Consider the following 21,953-nt stretch of genomic DNA (forward strand, 5'->3'; position numbering starts at 1 on the left):
TTGATCGTTTCATTTTCCCCAGGTTGGAGCGCCCGGCAGAGAAGCAGCGTCTGCGGCGCTTAGAGGGGGACACGGTGTGGCCAGACTCGGCATTTGCAACGCCTGCCTGCTCTTCCTGCTGCTCCTTCCCGGTACAGGCATTTCTGCATCCAGCCTCTCTCCACCCGCAGCCCCTCCACCCTGGGCAGGAGCCCCAAGGCAGGGTAGCATCTGCCCCATCCTCCACCCCCGGCTTTCCAGGGAGCTGTGGGGGCTGCACAGCCGGGTTCCCCACGCCACAGAGCGGCCCTTGGGGCTTGGAAGGGGTGGGAGCCTCTGAATTTGCCTTTGGCCTCGCTGATGAGCCAAAGCCCTCCTCTGCTTCAGCCTCTGGCGACTGCCCGCGGACCCACAGGCTCCGAGCAGGGGCACAGGGTGTTCCAGCAGCCTTGGAACAGCAGGAAGCAGGACCAAGCCTCGCTGGAACTGAGTTTGACAACTCATTACCTCACAGGATGATGTTTTACTTCCATCCCAATGCTTTCTGCTAAAAACCCATATCCTGTCTCTGCAGGCTCCGGGCCTCAGCCCAGTGAGAACCGCAGGGCTTTGGGCGCAGAGCATCCTGCTCCGTCTCAGCTCTTTGGGATGCGAAGGGACGGCCTCATGGAAGGGCTTGGAAAACGTGAGCTAGCACTCCTGTCAGGCCTCGCAGGGAGAGGCGTGCTCTGCCTCTTCCTCAGAACCTAATTTGAACCACAAGGATGCAGTGAAAAAAAAAAACCTGCTTTGGAAGATTTTAAAGAACAGCACGAACTAAAAAAGCAGCTGCCAAAGCGAATTTCCATTATTAAAAATCAGCACTGATAAGAGCCATCTTAGATCAAATAATTTATTTAGTAATTCCATGTAAACACTTCAGATTTACTAGCAAATACAATGCTTGCTGTTCTTTTAAATAGATCATTCAAAAAATAAGAATCTATTATTAATGGCAGGTTGACTAGAGATCTCCATACTACTGTACAATAAGGAATTGGTTTTCTAATGGATTTAACATCTCGATTTTTCTTGTTCTGCATTTGCTTTACACAAAGCCCAAAGGACACAGGTTTGAACTGCTCCCTGACGATGCCACTGCGGCCCGGGGTGTTTTGGGGAAGGTACGCAGGCAACTCCTCCCATCCTGGCATTGGTGTGAGCTGATGTGAGGGTGGGATGGCAGAGCTCGCGTGAACACTGTTCACAAACACACGCCTTTTCGGTCAGAAAACAGACAGTGAACGGTGGAGAACTTCTCTTTGGGATGTATAAAAGCAACGAACTCCATCGTTGGCATTTACTTATCAACACAGCAGTACACATACACGTATCCACAGTCTGGAAAAGCATCCTATGAGCTGGAGAAAGCAGTGGTTCTGAGGCTTGGTACACCAGTGCACTAAAACCAAAAGAATGATACCTTCTTACATAGTCAAATGAAAAATAAATATCTTTATTTTCTGCCTACTTTATTTCAGTTTTCAAATAAATTTTAAATAAATCTGTACAAAGTATACTGTTACAGTATATATTTGTAAGTGAACTGAAATGCCTAAGTGTAACAACACTACAGGAAAGCAGTAAAGATTGGCACATCTCTAATCAAGATTAACTTTTACACTCAAAAAATACCAACGCCTGTGAAAACCCTCAAGATATTTTTGGTATTTTTATGCAAGTTGCGTTGCAAACACATGACAGACCAATTCTCCCCTGCCTTGAAAAGAAAAATCACTTCTCATGGTTTTCAGAGAACATGAACATCTTTATGATGCTAAAGGGACACCATCAGGTGAAAAGAGAGAGAGAGATTTCAATTTTTAAAAAGCAAACAGTTTGGTCAAAAATTGGTCAACTTTTAGACTTTGTGCACTTTTGCCCATCTCCCCGAGCTCCGACGGCAGCCGGGGCCAGGGCCGGGGCCGGCAGGACTGCGGGAGCACCGCCACTGCCCAGCCCCCTCGGAGCGGCCGGAGCGCCGCCCCGCCGGGCTGCAGGGATGGAGCTGCTCTGGCCAGGGACCCAAACCCTCGGGAGAGGAGCTGTTCCCCCTGCGATCCAAAAGGAATTAACACACATGCCACGGGGCTGCGTTTTTGCGGCTTTTTTTTCCCCCCAAAAGCAAGAAACTAAAATTGATCTGACAGTGTCCCTTTGCTCAAAATAAAGACTTCTGTGCTGGAGAGGTCAGGTACTGAAACAAACTTGTTCACAGGGTCAAAGAGACAGGTACATCTCAAAATTCAAATTTTCAAATCCAACTGCAGTTATTAGATTCATGAGCTCTCAAAACCTTCTAATATTTTGTTAAATACTTCCCAACTGGGAATTGGGGATAAATACTACAGATTAAGAGCGAGAGTTTTCTCTCTTAATCTTTCCAAAGATATATTATTCACTCAAAGTTGACATGCTGAAAGTTAATCTTACATTAGAATGTAATTGGCTGCAACATAAACCTATAAATAAATCAACTACCATAGATTAAACTCTGTTAAATATTTCTAAGTTAATAAAATATTGACAGTATTATAAAATTACAGTATTTACAATAAGAAAAATCTAGACTAATATATACCTTTAACAGATCTCTTCTCCAATTTGGGATTGCAACGGAATTATGAATATATGAACAATTTATTAGAAAGTTGCATTGCAATTATCATATTTTCCATTAGAGCTAGAGAGGGTGAGCTATCACTGCCTTTGGAAAAGACAAAAAGTGACTTCTGATGGTGGGGTGTAGCTTTTGAGTACCAAACTGGTAACAGGAGTCCTCCGCAAGACGTCTGAAGATAAGGTAGGACCAGCCTCAACTGCTCAGATTAAGGTTGTATTACAGAACTGCCAGCAATCAGAACCACCCAGGCTGCAAAAGGGGAGGAAAGGTAGTTTTCAGCTCAAAGTGCACAGCTGGAAGGGCTCCCCTCATTCTGGACTCCAACTAAGGCTGCAGGAGCTTCGATCTGCTCTCAGGAACAGCAAAACCCTCGGCTCGGGATTCGTGAGGAGGAAACGAGCCCCGGTGCTCCTTAAAGGGACATAGTTGGGCTGCAGCTATGCCAAAAACACCCGTGTCAACCATGTACAACAAAACCAGACTGGGCATTTGAGATCCTCTTTGACCTGCTTTTTTAGGAGGTTATGTTTTTTGGGGGGTCAGGGATGGGTTTTGGTTTGGGGATTTTTTTTGCATTTTGTTTGCTTGGGAGGAGAAAATTGGCTGGGACCGTGCTGTCAACTCATTTTCTATCCCTCATCAGGTTCTCTGCTTCTGGGGTATTAACAAAACATGCAGTGTTTGGGTGGCACATACTTGTGGGGAAAAAGGAGGCTTCAACACTCCCAAGTCAATTGGTCTTGGGATAAACCAAAAGCAATTTGAGTCCTTAAAAATCGCCAGCTGCCTTTGGGGTCTCAGACACCCAGTGATGTCCTTTTAAGGATCAGATCTTTCACTTGCCCTTTTCCCCAGCTTTGGAGGAAGAGTTTACAATGAGTTTAGGAAGGGCCATGTTCACATTCTCTCCCTCCTCCCCATGTCACATTTGCTTTCTAGAAAAAAATGGGAGGAAGAGTAAGTTTCAAACTCCTTTCCCACCCTTCCCTCCCCCAGTCCTGCTCTCTGTAAACCAGAAATGGCAGTTTTTTTAGTGTACATTTTGGGATAAATTATTTTCTCAGCCCCAAGCCTGAAGATGCTAGTGAGAGACCTACCCGCAGGCTTCGGAGAGGAGGAGCAATTTAGGGGTTTCTACCGGTTCCCGTGGTGGGCAGGTGGGAACACCTCTGTCCTTAAAAGCAGGATTTAAAATGGTAAAAGAATAATTTGTAAACTCAGATCTACGTTACCAACAGAAGGCTCTAGGTCCTGCGGGCTCCAGTTCCCAGAGATGCAGAGCAGGAAAACTAGAAAGAGAACTCGGTACCTTTCAACCACCTGCTGGGTTGTACTGGGGGGGAGTGGGGAATGAGAGAGACAAAATGCCAACTGACCTTATAAACAAAGGTATGTTTAGGGCTTCTGGTTTCAGGAATAAACCGATATTTACTGGTAAAAGTCTGCCAAAAAACAAAAACAGAAACACAGGATTACTGGTAAATATTGGTTTATATGGAGAATTAAAAAAAAAAATTAAAAAAAAAAAAAAAAAAAAAAAAGAGATGTCATCGTGCTCCTGATCTCCATGTGCTCCCAGGCAGGACCCATGGCATCCCTGCACCCGGCCGTGTCTCTGGCACCCGGACACCTCAAACCAGAAGCCTTGTGTTGAGAGGAAAGTTGTGTTTCTTTCCTTTACTCCCCTTAAACTACGTGTTTCTGGCTTCCCCCCTCCCTCCTCCGCAAGGCTGGTCCTACTGGGGCTTGGCTCAGGACATGGGAAGTCTGCTTCCAAAAGCACTTGGAAGTGTATTTGTACATAATATGGTATCTCAGCACAAGGCTGCTGGGGCCTGAGCCTCGGCTGCTCCCTGAGATACCATAAAATATACAAGACTGAGTGTATATTTTAAATAAAGCATTTTCTTGTAAGTGGCATAAACCCATTCATTTTATTTACATGCTTATTTATTTCCAAAAATAGAGTTGGTCCACATTGGACAAGAGAAATCAAGAAGCCATACAGTAGAAGAGTTAAAAGTCCAACATTTAACCAAAGTACAATGAAATTCCAGAAGTCTGTGGCTGACTTGAACCACAGAAACATACACATGAGCCACACAGACATTTGTACATAGAGCATTATATTACCAATAATATTTGCAAACATGAGGTCAAGATGGCTAAAAACCCAGCAGGACTGACCCGGGGGTGCTGGCTGAACAGAAGTGGGTGCTGAGGGGCTGTCACTGCTGTGGGGAAACACAACTCTCCAGAGATTTTGCTTCACTTTCGGTTTTTTCTTTAACTGAGAAAGTCCTAATTTTTCTGCCCTGGGGATCCAAATCGAGGACATGGTGAAAGCCAACCCCATGGAGCTCCCTAAATGCCGGGGTGCCGGGGGCTCAGACCTGCGGGACAGCGCGGATGCCACACAGCACCGGAACCCCGCTGGAGGGCAAAACCCTGCCCTCTGCTACTTGGCCTTAAAGATCACCTGGAAAAGAAAAAGTCGGGATTTATACCCTTGTGGTGTGCTGCGGGGTGTCTGAAAAAAAGTCTGGATGGGGTTTGTCTTGAAAACAAGGATTTCCCTCCCTTGCCATGGGCAATTTTTGGCATTAGTTAATTCCAGTCCTGTCTACCTTTCCTGGAAGACCACAAATATCCTAGAGGATGTTGCACTGACAGATGAGGGAATAACTTTTTTACATTAAAAAAAAAAGAAAAAAAGCTTGGAGGATGGACAGCAGAATTAAAAAAAAAACAAATGGAAAAGATGCCTTATCTCTGCGTGAGGGCCCAGCTTGTCTGGGTATTTCCATGGGCCTCACCATGATAACATCTCAGTGTCTCCAAAGGATGGAAAAACAGACTTAAATCTGTATGTTCTTCTGCAGAGAATTGCAGCAAGTAAAAGGGGGAAGACCATTGTAGCACTTCTGGTACTTCTACAAACCACCCACGACACGGGGTAGAACCACACGAAAAGGGTATAAATTAATTTTCCTTTTTCAAGTCATCTTTGCCACTCACGCTATTAAGCCTAGTCCAATGTGAATGCTAGTACAGAGCTAATGTACAGAATACCAGTGATAATTATCGGTACCTAACAGGATTTAAAGGCGAGTATACTCAGTACATTTATTAAAAAACACTATTACCAGAACGCCAGAGCTCTGACAGCAGTTACACAAAGCAGCCGTGCAGGTCTCTACGAGGACGGAGCCTTGAGCACAAGTCGCTATGATCATCTGAGCCTGTGACAGACAACTCGATCTCCTAATTTGTTTCCTAGAACATTTCTAAACGCTGATGTGAAATACATTTTAAAACAGAGATGGGCCTGATCCTGTGCAGTTGGGTACGAACAACACACCTCAGTGAAACTCAAAGCCCAAATTCCTAAAGAGAGAGCACAAGAAATTGTTTCTTACATCAAATAACTATCATGCAAGCATACCACGATGGTTTTATATTGAGTCTTCAAAGTCAGCTGGTATAATTCAACTAGAAGTGAGCAATCTAATGGATATCTAGGGGTAGGCACAAAGGTTGTGCCAGTGACAACCACCCGATTACCAGGGAGAGCAGCACAGGGACACCGTGGGGGTCTAACGAGCTGTGGTACAGAGGAGCTCCTGCTCAGCAGCCTCACAAACCTGCGCCTACATCTGGAATGTGCAGGGTTCCTGTGGCAGGCTACACACCTTCACTTCATTTGCTCTGCTGCCAGAATCTGAGCTCTTCTTCCTGAATGAGCAATTCACTTACAGCCTGGCATACTGACGGAGCATTAAAAATTGCTTTTTTCCCCCACTGCCTGTTGCCTCACATGTCCCCATGCTCACAGAACCAGACCTTACCATGCTCTTCTCAATTTTCCAGCCATAGCCAGGCTGGGGTCACTTCTCCAGCATAACCCAAGCACTCTGCTCCTTGTCTTTAAACATAAACTCTGACTGAAAGCCTCGCAGTGCCTGCAGTTATCCTGCTTCTTTGCAAACTCCAACAACTTATCAGAGCACTCACTCTTCGGTACCATGATCTGCTGGAGACAGGGAAGATGGGAGAAGTCAGGGTATTTGCCATGACTCCTAGACTTTTAAGAAGCCTAAAACTAAGCCAGAGCAGCCAAAGGTTGCTCTGGCTGACACCAGTTACCTGTGGGTGCTCCTGAGTGTCTTGGGAAGAGAGATAACACAGATCTGCACATGCACACACACCAACAACCCTCCCTCAAGGACAGACCTAGACAAGAGCTGGAAGGTGCTGCCCAGACCTCCGTCCCTACTCCTTCCCTTTCTGCCCATTTTCAAAAGCAAGAGTTTTTTCTCAATAAAGATAAAAGAAAACAGAACGTACCCACAGTATCAGCTATCCAGGCACACTCTGGGATCTGGCAGACCTGCAAGTCCAGCTCAAGGCAGGAACTGGGGGTGTTGCTTTACAGGAGAAATTTAGATACCATATTACCCAGTACTCTGGGCTTGTTTCTCCCCTCAGATCAGACTTTGCAACTTGGACCTAGTGGTGTCCACCAGAAAAGTTCCATGAAAATCAACCCTTCTCTACCCAGCAACTCTGGTTTTAATGAAACCATTGAATGGAACTCATTTGCTCAAAGGCTGAAGATGCAGACTTGGAAGTCTTTAATCATTCTCTAACTAGACTTTAGTCTGCCTTTTGCTCCCCAAGTGACCAACAGAACTGCAACCAAGGAAGGGCTCCATGATATTTCTCTTCTCATTATAAGCCTATATTTTATCCTGCTGTTTGTCAAGGTGCTCAGACATTCTGGCAGGTGCCCCAGCAAACCCGACTGATCACAGAATCAAAGAATGGATCAGGTTGGAAGGGATCACCTGGTCCAATCCCCTTTCTTTGCAGAAAGTGTGCTGCTTTCCACCTCACACACTGAAGAGCGACAGCACTTCAGCTTCTCTTTCTCAAACTGGAGTTCAGGGTTGCTGCTCTTCAATTCCCTGTGCCTCGATTACTACTTTAATTAAAAAAAATAATAACCTGACATTAGGATGTTATCTAGTCATGGAGAATACTAAGCTGTTTTTTGACAGCCCTGGTTTTGCTAGTACCTTTAGTGTTTCAGAGCCAAGCTTTTTAGAAACCCCTTGATACACCTGTTGCTCCTCTACTTGAATTTCCTACTTTGCTCCAGCATCTCTGCCTCACTTGAGTTTCAGAGGGAGGCTCCTTATCTCACCCAAAAGGATGAGGTGATGGACAGCAGGCTCTCAAACATGCCCTGTGCTCCAGAATGACATGGAGGAGTCACTTCAGTGGCATGAAGCAGTGCAGGAAATGAAACCCAGATTTTCTCCCCAGCCCTGTCTCTGATGTCCCTCAGACACCATTGGCTCCCCAAGGCCCCCAGCTCTGCAAAGCCCTGCCTAAACTGCTTCATTTTCTGCCCTACCACATGGTTCTTTCAGTCTGCTCCTCAAGAGTTGGACTTCTGTCTTTTGATGGAATCTTCCTGAACTCCAGAAGTCCCTTCCTTTATAACTATTTTTAACAACAGTTGTAGGGTTCTTCGCTCTTTCATGACAGACTTCTGCCTCATCTGGATGCCTGTAACCTTCCCACATATCTATGGTAAATCTAAGGACTTCATTTTTCTGATCTTCTCCCCTGCAATATTTTGTAACACAAGACTCACTTTTAGTCCAGCACCTTCCACCCCTGAGAATACTGAACCTGCAATTCAGTGACCCCCGGCTGGTCACTGCCACTTGCCAACTCAACAATAATTGTATCTTGAATCAGTTCTTACGTTTTAGTCCTAAACAAAGGCTAACTCTAGACCAGGCTGTTACAAGAAATGATCCTTTAAGTAAATCAAGCTGTTGAGCACCGAAATGTTAGCCAGTTCCTTCCCAAACAGTCCGGCTAGATAGCATGGTCATAATGGAACTTGCTTTTTCTAACAGATTTATGAAGATGCATGAGCCTGTTTTTTTCCCAAGGCTCAAGAAACCCACAACTTTCCTCTTGTCTGGAATAGAAAACTTCTTAATACCCCCATGTCATTAAAATACAGAATTTATATCCAACATAAATGCAGCTGTTTGGTCGTCAGGACTCCAATTTCCTCAGATTTTACAGCAACCTTTTAGATGCAGTGTTCTTTATGACCTAACATACCTGCTCAGTAGAGTGCAATGGCAGGTAATGCAGTATCTTATTGATTTCATCACCCCCACCATGTTTCAATCAGACCAGCTGTGCCGAGGTCTTTTTTCACCACTGAGCAGTCTACAACAATTATTTTTGTCTCCTGTTTCCCCCCTGTTGTACAGGTGTGCCCATTCCTCACTCCAGCCCACAGCCTGAAGCTGGCTGTCCCTCCTGTGCACACAGCTCTGCTCCCAACCTCTGCACATCCCGAGCCCCGACAGCCTCAGCCTTCCCCCAGCTGTGCTCAGTCTGTCCTCCCCAAACCCTGCCCACTTCCCGTGCCACCAGTCTGGGGACGCCTGGGCTGAAGTGGAAACGCTGTGGAGTCATATTCACTTCACCTCCCTGTCACAGCCTTTTCCCACACCACCAAGACTTTAGGAAGAGGTGCTGCCACATCCTAAATTCTATCTCCTTCCCGGACACCCAAATTTAGCTTCCCGGGTATCTCAGCTTCAAGAATGGCAGCTTCAGGCTTGCCCCAAGCACTCTGATACCTTTCAAGGTCTATGTGTCCAATCAACAGGCAAATAGTTCTGACCTGATGGATCTCCTATCACTGGGAGCTTGTATTTCCCATCACCAAATCCTCTGCCATTCAAACCTCCCACAGCTGCTTCTCCAGCTCCTGGTGGCACCTCCAGAACACAAATCAACTCCTCAACCAAGGCTTTGGTTATAAATCACCCCTTTAATCCTGTCCAGTTTCAAGCCTCCATAAATACAAAGCAAGGCAGCCGGTGCTGTGGTGGGAATGAACCCTGACCATCTGCAGAGGATTTGATGCCATCTCTCCTCCACCAGCTCAGCAGTTCTGGCCTCAGGATGCTTTCTAGAGCCTGGAATTCCCCCACTTGTTGCTCCATACAATATTTTATCAGCAGATAATCACTCGTAAAGCGTGTCCTCTCTGCACTCTTGTGTGCAGTTCTTTGTGCAATTAAGCCAATGTACTTTGATTCCCATAATTAAGCTAGGAATTTTACTTTATGACCATATAAAGTCCATCTTTAAACTAAAAATAGACTGACTGTTAACAGATTCTTTTTTTAAAATGACTTTAAACTGCCAATTAGAGACTTGCATTGGACAAGATAAGTTACATATGGCCTTGCAGAAGCCTGCAAGGACTCATTTTCCAAGACTTTTATTGACGGGTGAAGCTCAGAAGCCAACTCTTTTTTTCCAAGATAGAATGAGCCTCTGAACACAGCAGACCTATCCACAAACCAAACTGTTCGCATGCACGAAAGCAGAGATGGCTTTTACATGAATTTGCAGTGCTTAGTTCAGAGTTATTAATGACAGAAAATAATTCAAAGCCTTTAGTCCCTACTTTGCTCAGACCTGCCTGGTTGCCCTTCAGCAGCCCGTGGCAACGGTGAACCTACTGTCATTTATTATTTAAATAAAACAATCTTTTTAATAAAAAGAAATTCTGACCCCATTTAAACTCTGTACCTGACAAGACACCGGCTTCTTTCCTTCACCTCTGGTACTGCTCACACAACATTTTTTTTTAAGCTGACCTGCCCACACAGCTCCTGATAAGCCAATGCTACATTGCCAGCTCTCCTCAGCATCACTCGAGTGGGAGGTTTAAATACCAGATTTCACAAAATCCTTTCTCCATGATTCCTAGCCCTGGCATTTCCTGAAGTATTGACAGATCGGCAAGCCTTCCCAGCTTGCCCAAAAGTGAGCCAGCTGGACCTGCTTCTGCTGGACTGAGGCAGAGAGAAGAGCTGGTCCCTGAAATCCCAGCGCTCACCTCTCGACCCCCAGGTGAGTTCTGAGGAGCCTGGACCGGCTGACACTGATGTGCCGATGCAGACTCACTCCCCAGGAGCTGCTGGTCTGAGCTCCCCTGCCCATATGAGATGCCTGGGCAAAAGGTGAGCCCAGGCAAGTTCCAAACCTCAGGAGACTGCGGCCTACATCATGCTCACTATTGTGCAACCAGGATGGAGCACGGAGAAATAAAATGCATTCCCTAGGGAGACAGTAGAGCAATCCCAAGCTGGGGAACAGAGACACCCAAACCAAGGTGGCTGCCTTTCAAACGACACTGCTGCTCCCAGACATCCCAACAGACAGGTCCTGCCCGATGCACAACCACTGTCCTGCCCTCTGACAGCTGCCTTTCTACCCAGAGTGAGAACAAAACCCCCCAAACCTCGAATGTCCCAACCTCGATGGCAGTTTGAGTCCGAGTCACACATGAAGACATTCACCAGTAACAGAAGAAACGACCACTGCTCATTTACTGACCCTCAGCTCTCAGCAACAGAAACTATCCAGGCAGGTATGATGCGGACAGAGCCTCCTCCAGCCTCATCTCAGCACCTGCCACATCAGCACAGCTGGTGACACAGAGGAGCTCAAACCATGCTGGGGGGGTCATCCCTGCAGCAGAGCCCCCACAGCCACCCCAAAACACCCCGTGCCAGTGCTGGCCCATGCATCAATCCAGAGCATGATGATGATGATGATGATGATGTCCGAGAGCCCAGGCTCAGCTCCCAGACCTTCCTGCAAGCATGACAGCAACACCTCACAGCCCAAAGCGCTGACTCGTGTCGGTAGGACACGATCTCTTGCACCAAGGCATTCACCCACGGGGCTGCTGCACGGTCTCTGCACCATGTCCAGTAACACAGCCAAACCCACCGGGGTCAGCGTGGTCACGGGCCTTCAGATGCAGCTTGCCAGCCACTTTCACAAGCAATTCTCCACTGAAATCAACATCGTGACTGGGATGACATTTCAACACAAGGAGGTTTTTCCCAAAAAGCTGTCTAAATCTCTCCAAGTCATGCACTTGCCGTCCCAGCGGCACGCACTGGGATCAGCTCCCACAACAGCCACCTCCCTCCAAGGTCTTCCCAGCCAGGAGGGGCACATCCTTCCTTGCTGCAGATATAAATCCACACCTCTCACCTCTCCAATCTCAAACAGAAAGAATGAAGCTGGGTTTTTGCTTCCTGCATATTTCAAGATAGTGTTTCAAGAAAAAAATACTTCAATGCCACAGCCAGGGAGACTCAGCAGAAACTCCCACTGCCAGTGTTGCAGCCAGTCCTCTTTGCACTTCAGTCTGCTATGCGGCCTAAGACTCAGAAAGGGTTAAGGTGTGTATTTTTGCAAAGCTGATGTCAGGACGGACAGCAAACCAACTGATCACCAGCAAAGCCAAGGAACTGTCTGAGTTAAGATCGAGTTCGTGCTGGGGAGATCCAGCAGATTCCCATTCAAACCAAGCACCCTCCCAGCTGATGGCAGATCCAGAAAGGAGCAGAGGTTCACCACGTCATGAACCTAAGCCTCAAGACCAGGTGTGGAAATGGCCAGAGTCATCAGCACAGCCAGAGCCAAGTTCAACAGCACAGTAGTCCCTGCTCAGGACCTGACAGCTACATTATCTGTGTTCTGGATATTTCACTCTCCTGTGAGCTCTAGCTTGGTCTGATAAACCTAATGCCCACTGGTTGGTAGAACCTGTCTTAGTTAAACCCAAACTGTATCAGGTCTTGCACTCTGAGACTGCTCCAAGATACATTACACAGGGACAGCAGAATTTCCCTACCAAACCACATAGCCAATTCGAGCTGCAGAGATACTGCCACAGCCCAGGTGATGTCTGGTCACCCAAAATGAGACAACACCCACATGCAGGCAAAATCTACGGCCAGCCTGAGCAGGCTCCATCTTAGCTGGCCATGGTGCCTTCCAGAGCAAAAAGCTCAGGACCAGATCCCCTCTCTGGGTAAAGGAGCGCCAGCAGTATCGATCTGCAGAGGGACAGTGAAGCATTGTTCGGGGATATCCAGCCTTTCACTCTGTCTTGTTTTAATCAGTCAACGTTCAAAAGACAGATAGTGGGGCCAAAAGTCCTCTATCTTTATCTTTTTTCACTTAATCTCCAGCTGACATTTTTCCGTGAAAACATGCCTCGTTTCGTGCTGTATGACTTCAACTCTCCCTCTTCGGTGATATTTTGCCTCAAACAGACTACACAACCGGTTACTGCTTTTATAGAGATGGGAGCGACATGCTTTGACTCTTCTGAAACACAAAATGCTCATCTGGCTTCAGCCACCAAACTGCAACGATGGGACTAGCAGAGCTACCCCAGCCGGGGAGCTCAGCCCCTGCAGCTCCACAATCCCCGGGGACCAGCTGCCTGACACCCCTCAGCTGCCTGTGACAAAGAGCCACTGCCGTCAGGCTCCCATGGGCTTCTCTAAGTGCCATCCCCCATACCTGTGCTGATGCTGAAGCACTTGCATGGCAGCCCAGGTGTACCTCGGCCATCCATCTCTGCCACATCCAATCTCCCACCTTGCTCTGAAAGCCTTTTCCCACCCTGCAGACAGACAACACCTTTGCTGCGACTGCTGGGAGCTCCTCCCCTGGGACAAACTCTTTTCACCCAGCCTGAGTCTGCCGCCTCAGGAAATGCCTTCCTTAATGACAGCACCACACCTGCCCAAACACCAACCCGCTCATCCTTTCCCTTCCAATGTGCTCCTCCAGCAGCAACTTCTATGCCATCCAAATTGCAGTAAAATATCCAGAATGCCACTGGAGAATTAACACTGTGAACCCCCGCAAATGGATGATTTGGCCTTTACTTCTCTCTGGTATCTGCAGCTGTTCGGCACTAACAACAAGCAACACCAGCCCAGTAAAGCCTCGTGGCCCACTTGTAATTCACAAGAAGTGGGATTGTTGCACGCCCTTATGTGAGCTGCCTTTCTCCCAGACTGCAGTGCTGCTAACACACAGCCCCATCAGGAACTGAAATGCTTTGGAAAGATAACGAGAAGAATAGGCAGGCTACGAGAAACTCCCAGAGCGGACCCAGGACCATCTGGCACGAATGGGAGCGGGAAGGCAGCCTCTGCTGGGAGCAGAGCAGACAGCCCCGCTCCAGCTGCGGAGCTTCCGGAGAGCTGCCACACGAGAGGCGCATCCTTCCTGCGCCATCACCCTCAGCCATCCCAACGCAACACACACCACTTCGGAGAAAAAAAAAATAAAAGCCATGAACTTCAGGCCCAAAGATTAGGCTCTGGGTAATACAAGCTTTTAAAAAAGGTTATAATTTTGGAAGTCCATTTAAATTAACCTTAACTAGCTTTAAACTCTATATACGTATCTCCTTGCCACGCTCACAACCCACGCACATTTTGCCGTGCCAGCGAGCTAAATCATGTGCAAGTGAGCAGAGTAAAAGGAACCACAAAAAAAAGCTCTGGGCAGAAACTCTCTTTCATTGTTGCAAGCGGCACAGGAGATGGCAACAGCAGAAGGAATCAGGAATAAAAATGGAACTCGCTTGTTTACCTCGTCGGTTTTGTCAAAACATTGTGACAACACTTTGCGTGCAGCCCGTTTCTCTGTTCTGCCACCAAAAATTCAGAGCCCTTCACCTATCTTCACACATTCCAGGAGAAAGCCAAGAAGAGTAAAACTTTTAGGGAGAGAAATGAGTGTGCAAAAGATATAAAAAAGCCCAGCTTGAGAATTTCAAACTACTGGGCTTCTCTTCCAGATAGTCCAAACACCACCAGAAACAGTGACCCTCCAGCTGCACAAGCTGAGTTAACAAGGAGCAGGCAGCCAACAAAAGAGGAGAGTAAGACAATAAAGGGAAAGTTTGGGTAAGCCTGACAAAAAGCAAAAGAAAAAAAAAAAAGAAAAAAAAAAGGCAAGAAAAAAAAAAGCTGCAAACTGGGTTTCTAAAAATGAAAAATTCTTGACAGTGTCTTTTTAAAAGAGAAACTCCCAGCACTTCAGGCAGAGCCCTACCTCTCCAAAAGCCACCCAATACAGTAGGAAGCAGCAGGTTTTTGAAGGAGCAAATGGCACAGTTGTGGAGGAATTTGACTTCACTGCCTTCTTTCCAACTCACCTAAGAGAGACTCACTTTGTACCTGGAGGACTAGTGAAACTGAGGAAACTGGAAATTGGTTGGTTCTAGTTATACTTTTGAGTTTTCCTGCTTGACGAGAGTCCCTAAAATGTAAACCTGTTTTAGCATTCTTGTACATTAATGTCGTCATTCTCCCTGCTGACTCCCACAACTTCTGCCACAGACAAGTCAATCAGATTTGGTATATGCCCTGGGACAGGGAAGGGGAGGGCTGGGTTTAAAGCAAACAAGCAACCAAAAAATAATTATGTCAGTGCTCTGCAAGGTGTTGGATCCAAGCTCGGTGGATCTGCTGAAGTCTTCGATCCAAAAGACTTGGCAATTTTACTTAAAAAAAACGAAACAAAAAAAAAGTTGACCTCTTGAACTTAGAGAAAAGCAAGTGGCAGACCTTGGAGGAAGGGAGACAGCGTGTGAGGGTGCAAAAACATCATGTGCTGTAGTTCACCACTTTAGAAGAAATCGGAGTTTTGCTTTGGTTGGTTTTGCTTTTTCTGAAGTGCCAGGGAAAGGCGCTTCCCAAAGGGCGACTTTAGAGTTTACGGGCGCCAAGGTGGAAGCGTGAAGTGAAGACATGCCAAAAACATCAGGTTTGCATAAACCCTTCTGGAAAAAGGGCACCGTGTTTTAGGAAAAATGCATATCTACCAAATCTCCACTGACCAGGGGCCTCTTGCACACGCAAAGTTGTATCAATTGGCAGCATCAATGCTGACATTTTTGCCTTCTCCTTCCACCCCCCTCCCCAATTTTTTTTTCCTTGGGAGACATACAGCGCCACTGCATTAGAACGTACAAGAAATGAAAACAGTGAGTACGACTGATATAGATCCATTGACTTTTTATTACAAATGTACTTGATCACTTGGCTTCAAAAAAGTTTAAATCAACCCCTATTTTCTGTACGCCAGTACAAAGTAAAATCTATTTTACAAATTAAATACCTAAAAATTTGACAAAAATATTAAAGTTTGATGGAAAAAACAGTTATAAAAATCTTAAATCCCCTTTTAAGAAGATAAGAGATAACATTCCCTCCCAACCCCCACAGTCCTGTTATACAATATTAATAGTCATTTTTTTAGAATAGGTAGGTATGTTATATCTTGCTGTTAGCATACAAGTCACTCTAATAGCTTTATCTGTATATACTCCAGTTAGTGCATGAATGTCAACTGATTGAATAGAATCAACTATCTTTAACTGATCCCTAATTTACATTTCATAGCTTGCATAGTTTGAAGGGACAAAGGTTACACTACAGCTAATCATAAAAAAAGGTGGTTACAGTGCTATTTTTAAAGGCAACAAAGTAATTGCTCCCAAAAATAAAAAAACCAAAAACCAAACCAAAACCAAAAACCAAAAAAAAACCAAACCCGAAACAAAACAAAACAAAAAAAGAAGTTACCGGTCGGCTCTGAGCAGGGGTTAAATCCCCGGCAGCAGCTCTGCCTGGCTCGCAGGGTGGGCTCCGCGCCCGCCCGCTGCCCCTGGGGCAGCCCCTCTGCGCTTCCCACAGTCCCGGGACAGGTTGGGAACCGCTCTCCCGGCAGCGCTACCCCCAGCACATTTCAACCCCTGCGAGGGATACGCACGAAGTGACACTGTCAAGTATTTCTTTCCTTTTTTTTTTTTTTTTTTTTTTTCCTTCCCAATTGAATTTTCAAAAAACGAAAAGCTCTCCGCCTACGGGCGCGCCTGGCTGCGAGCTCGGCGCGCTCCCGGCACCCGCGGCCGGGCTCCTGCTCGCCCGCGGATCCCGCCCGGCCCATCCCGGGGGCTCCCGGCGCCGGGGGAACCCCGCGGGGGTCCGGCCAAGCCCCCCGGCTCCCGGGAAGCTGCGGGCTGCCCCCCCGCAGCATCGTAAGCGGGACCGCAAAAAAGAGGCAGGAATCAACAGCGGCTAGTGCTGTTTCTTTTCTTTCTTTCTTTCTTTCCTTCTTTCTTTTTTTTTTATTTACATTCTCAAACATAGAGCAATTTCACTTTTTTTTTCTCCTTTTAACAAAAAAAAAAAAATAGAATTTGAATTTGGAGGACGTTTCTCCGTTAGCATAAAACCACTTAAAAGGTGGTTGTATTTCAATGGTAAGTTACTTGACAGTGTCCCTTTAACTTAAAAATAAAATAATGTCAGTATTGCAATGAATTTCAAGTTTTCTTGCACGTAGTCATTATAAAGTAGCTTTTATCATGCTCTTGGACCTATTCTACAAGACATTTAAAAGCATATAATCAAGGAAAATATAAGGCATACTTCTCAGGAATTAGGTATCTTGGCACATTTGAGCATACTGTCTTTTTTTAAAACAACACATATGGTCAAATATACCTTTCTTCTTCTAACATTAAACAGGGTTTTCTGCTCTGATTTGTTTTAAATACTGAGATATTAGAGCCTTGGTAAAGTACCGAGCACCTCCGGGAAAACAAAAATTAAACCAAAAAAAAGCAGAAAAATAAATCAAAAGAAAACTAAAACAACCAGGAGCAAAATCCCACGAATCTTTACAGTCATTTTAGTCTTTCGTTATCATCATTCATCAAGTCCTTGAACATACAGAACGTGCGTTAAAAGAAGAAAAAAACCAAACCAAAACAAAAAACCAAGGAAACACGCAGAAGAAACCCAAAACGAGACAAAAACTGACCACAAGTTCTCGGCCACTGTTCACAGAACTGCCCGCGGGCTGTTCCAGGCTGTACTGGTTTGACTGGAACCGCGCGGCCCGTGCGCTTCTCGAGTCAGCCGGATCCTGGGCAGGATCCGGGCGGCGCGGGCGAGGAAGACCACGGGAGCAGCCTGCCTCGTTAGCGATGCTCCCAGGAGCCGGGAGGGACGGAAGGACACTCTGCCGTGCTCTCCTCGCCTCCCGCTACTTATTGCTGGGAACGCACCGCGGCGGCGTGGAACTACGGGCGCCGGAGCGGAGCGCGTCCGTCGGCAGCGCGACAACTTTGGGGAGGGCAGTGAACAGCAGGACCGAGACAATCAATCAAGTAGCAAAACCAAAGCAATTAAATTCCTAACTACGTCTAGCAGCATGGAGAGTGCAGTCCCGACACATCACAGTTGAAGTACAATAATCGCTGGAACTGCCCATCCAGAGCCTCCGATTCAGAAGGTTATCAGACACGTTTACATGCAATTGAGAACCATTTCAAATGTCACATTACGCACTCTGAAAAGCTTATTCCACTACTGGGAAATAGGAAAAGTGCACATTAAAGCAATTTTAAACATTTCCAGTGATTGTTTAAAAAGAAACAGAAACACCTCGCTACCAGCATCTTGTGTTTAACTTTCTGTGAACACTAACAGCAAACTTCTTTCAAGGGCAATAATGCATGGTACAATGGAAACAGCTTGTTTTGACACTTACAGTACATCTCAAAAAAACCAAAAAAAAAAACCAAAAACAAAACCCAAGAAGAAAAAGGGAATCATAATTTCAACCGGGAATAAAACGACAGCAGGAAATCAAATTCTTTAAAACAAGCTTTTTTTTTGTTTTCTCCCCACCCTTCCAAAACTCCATCCTTGCCCCTCGGTAAAGAAGTGCTGGCAGCTCCTGCTCACACAGGAGCAGCTCAGGTCTACCTGACCCCTAACTCAGCCAAGACCATTCAGCAAAATGATTGCATTCCCAAAAAACTTCCGAGTGGAACAAGATTCTAGTTTCTCTGAAACGCTCTCTACTGAATTCCAGCCAAGAAAAGAAAAGAAAAGAAAAAACAAAAAATAAAGTTTTGTTTTCACTGTTTAAGGCATCTTTTTTTTATAACATTTTCTCTTCACTCGCAATGATGATAGTCATGCAGCAGTTTAATGATAAAAATATATTAATATTTTTACTATACAGCAGCAAGAAGTTAGTCAATTAAAAGCACACCAACTTTTTTTAAAAGAAAAAAAAAAAAAAAACCCAACATAACCGAAAACAACAAAGACAACCTGTAAAAGTCTATTATTATTCTTATTATTATTACAAACAATTTCAATTTGGAGAACACACCTGGACAGATTAGTGTTCTGACAAATCTGTGTTTCCCTAGCCTAGGCTTTGAGCAGAGCCCGCGCGCGGCGGGAGCTGGGACGGGGAGGGCAGGGCACGGCCAGGCTCGCCAGGTATGTAGCCAGTAATAATAACTAGCACCACAGCTACATGGAAATAATCCGTTACGGACACACACCGGCTTGGCTTTCACTGTCCAACCAAACTCCGACCCCCATGGCTCAGTGGGATCACGCTGCCCTCGTGCTGCACTGGTTCCTAACAGGCCTACGGAAGTTAACAGGGATCAAAGCATCGGTCCGGACCTCTCACGAGTTCAGGAGATAGTGCTAGTGCCAGTGGCGACACAGAAAGACTCGCTACCTGCTGTCCAAAAACAGGTGCACTGGAAACCGCTGCACGTCAGGTTAAGTACTTTAAGTACACAGAATAAAAAAAATATATTATGAACAATACAAGTACATCTCATATACACAATAATGACAATACGCCTACTCAGTTGTAAACCAAACAGGTGCAGAAAAAAAATATTATGGGAGGAAATTCTTTACTTTTCGTTTTTTTTTTCTCTCTCTCTCTTTTTTTTTTTCCTTTTCCTCTTTCCTTTTTTTTTTTTTTTTTACTATTTGAAGAACTTTGGTTCAAACGTAAAAATCACAAGTTAGCAAATTTCATTTAAATGCCTTTTTTAATAATTTTTCTTCATGTTCACAGAAGTTTCACTGACCATTTTTATATGTTTAAGGTCCAGATGCAATGCATATTGTATAAAAGAGAGCACTTATTGTTTACCTTGCATGAATTAAACCTACGTACCTTTTAACTCTACAAACTTCTGCATAACATTTAGACAAAGCTCAGACACACAGCATGCCTAGCCCTCATATATATATACACATCTCTAATCACAGGTATATAGGGTGTCAAATATACTATAGTAACCTCCATGTAAGGTTCGAAATTTGGTAACAAAATGAGAAGAAAAAACTAAAAATATTATTTTACGTGTTCTAAAATATCTCTTTTTTTTTTTTTGTGCTAAAGTCAAATGTTAGCTCAACATGAAAAGGACTTTTTTTTATATAATTCAGCAATATTATAATCTTGACCATTTTTGCAAACACTTTTAATAATAATAGCTTAAACGTGTACAAAAGTTCTCGGTTAATTAGGGAAATAAACACTCAGTTCTTTATATTTTTAATCAAGTAGGAAACACAGTTCATATATAATGTTATTACTTTTTTTTTTTTTTGACTCTTTTTTTTTTTGTGTGTTTTGTTTTTTTTTTGTTTTGTTTTGTTTTAGCAGCTGCTTACTGTTTGATACGGTGGGTAAAGTGGAGGAACATCCAGCGATGGGTGGCGGGTCTGAGGCGCTGCTGCTGCCGGGCGGCGGGGGGGCGCCGGGCGGGCGGCGCGGCCGGGGGGCTCCGGGCGGAGGGGGGGCTCCGGGCCGCCGCCCCCGCGCCCCGCCGCCCGCCCGCCCTCCCGCCGGCGGCGGGGCCAGTCCGCGTCCCGGGGGGCGGGCGGTCAGTCCTCCTCGGGCTCCTCGGCCTGCAGCAGCGCGCCGGGCGGCCCGGCGGCGGCCGCCTCGGCCTCGGGGGGCGGCTCGGCGCCCACGGCGGGGGCGGCGGCGGCGGCGGCGCGCTTGTCCCGCTGCTTCTCCTGGATCTTCTTCATCTCGTCCGAGTACTTGCAGAAGGTGTGGCCGAACTTGGCCCAGACCTTGTAGGGGACGGTGATGGAGTTGCGGTAGGTGGGCTTCACCTCGCTCACCCGCATGAACACGCCGTACTTGTTGGAACCCACGTCGAAGAAGAAACGCTTGTTGTCCACAGTCAAGGAGGTGCCCTCGGGCAGCTCGGCCGGCTCCTCCTCCACGCCGTAGTCGTCGATGAGCTTGGCCAGGGCGTCGCGGAACTCGATGAGGCCCTGTGCGGGCAGCGCGATGGTCTGGCCCTGCGTGGAGCCCAGCCCCGGGCCGCGGTTCACGGTCTGGCGGACGCGCAGGAAGCGCCCGCGCTGGTTCTCCTTCAGATCCATGTAGTACTTGCGGTTCTCCCGCACCAGGAACTCGCTCTTCAGCGCCCGCCGGGGCTCGTCGGCCGCCTGCGCCAGTTCGGGGGGCTGGCTGGGCCCCAGCTGCGCGTAGTGCTCGATGAAGTCGCCCAGGTAGTCGCGGAACTCGACGGCCACCGACATGGAGAGGGTCAGGCGGCTCTTGTTGCCGCCCGCGCCCACCTCGGCGATCTTGAGGAAGCGGCCCTTGGCGTTCTGCTTCACGTCCAGGTAGAAGCGCTTGTTCTGGATGTCCACCCGCTTGGAGGCCAGCTCCTGCGTCTCGTGCTGCAGCCCGCCGCCCGGGCCCCCGCCGCCGCCGCCGCCGCCGCCCGGGCCGCCGCCGCCCGCGCCCGGCCCCCCGGCGCCCGCCGCGCCCCCGCCGCCGCCGCCCTGCTCGCTGCCGCTGTCTCTGTCCGCCATGATGCCGCCGCCGCTCCGCCGCCGCCGCCGCTCGGGCCTCGCCCGCCGCTGCTCGCCCCGGCGCGGCCGCCCCCGCGCCGCCGCCGCCTCCTCCGCCGCCGCCGCCGCCTCCTCGGCCGCCCCCGGCCGCCGCCGCCGCCGCCGCCTCCTCCTCCCGCCGCCGCCGCCGCCGCCGCTGCTGCAACAGCCCCCGCGGCCACCAGCCGGCCGCGCTCTCGCGAGATCTGCCGGAGCGAGGAGAGGGCGCGGGAAGGCGGCAGAGAGCGGCCCCCGCCGCCGGCCGCCCCGGCGAGCACGGCGGCAGCGCCGCGCCGCCGAGCGGCCGCCGCGGGTACTGCAGCTCCGCGCTCCCCCCCGCGCACCGGCGCCGCGTCCGACCCCGCTCCGGGCGGCACCGGCACCGGCCCCGGCCGCTGTCCCCGCTGGAACCGCGCTCCCGCACCCCGGCGGCAGCTGGCGGGGCCGGGGAGAGCCGCCGGGTTCGTGCTCCCCGGCGGGAACCTCGCGGGAGAACGCTCCGCAGCGGGCCCTCCGGCCGGGTGGGATGCCCGGGATCGCCGGGTGGGAGATGTGTTTATTCGGGGTTGATAATGAAGTTAATTAATAGGCCTATGGCGTGGCGCGGGGTTTGGAGGCTCGGGAGCACAGCGGGGATGGGGACCGGGGGGACCGGGCGTCCCCCCGCAGCGGGG

General features: G+C 47.9%; 1 protein-coding gene across 15 annotated transcripts; it reads right to left on the reverse strand.

The window, feature by feature from the left end:
* Positions 1 to 857: 857 nt before the first annotated feature.
* On the reverse strand, positions 858 to 21,261 carry PURA (purine rich element binding protein A). 15 transcript variants are annotated; one of them, XM_039559578.1, is made up of 4 exons: positions 20,098 to 21,261; positions 4,018 to 4,083; positions 3,739 to 3,810; positions 858 to 1,420 (listed from the first exon to the last, which is right to left on the reverse strand). In XM_039559578.1, the coding sequence occupies exon 1, from the start codon at positions 21,259 to 21,261 to the stop codon at positions 20,311 to 20,313; it is 951 nt and encodes a 316-aa protein (XP_039415512.1). In that variant the 3' UTR covers positions 858 to 1,420; positions 3,739 to 3,810; positions 4,018 to 4,083; positions 20,098 to 20,310. The 15 variants fall into 15 exon arrangements, with proteins under 15 accessions (XP_039415512.1, XP_039415508.1, XP_039415511.1 ...); XM_039559574.1 differs by having other exon boundaries at positions 858 to 2,890; XM_039559577.1 differs by lacking the exon at positions 3,739 to 3,810 and adding an exon at positions 3,874 to 3,930.
* Between the last annotated feature and the right edge of the window lie 692 nt (positions 21,262 to 21,953).

The sequence above is a fragment of the Corvus cornix genome, chromosome 13 (assembly GCF_000738735.6).
Source record: "Corvus cornix cornix isolate S_Up_H32 chromosome 13, ASM73873v5, whole genome shotgun sequence".
NCBI lineage: Eukaryota > Metazoa > Chordata > Aves > Passeriformes > Corvidae > Corvus > Corvus cornix.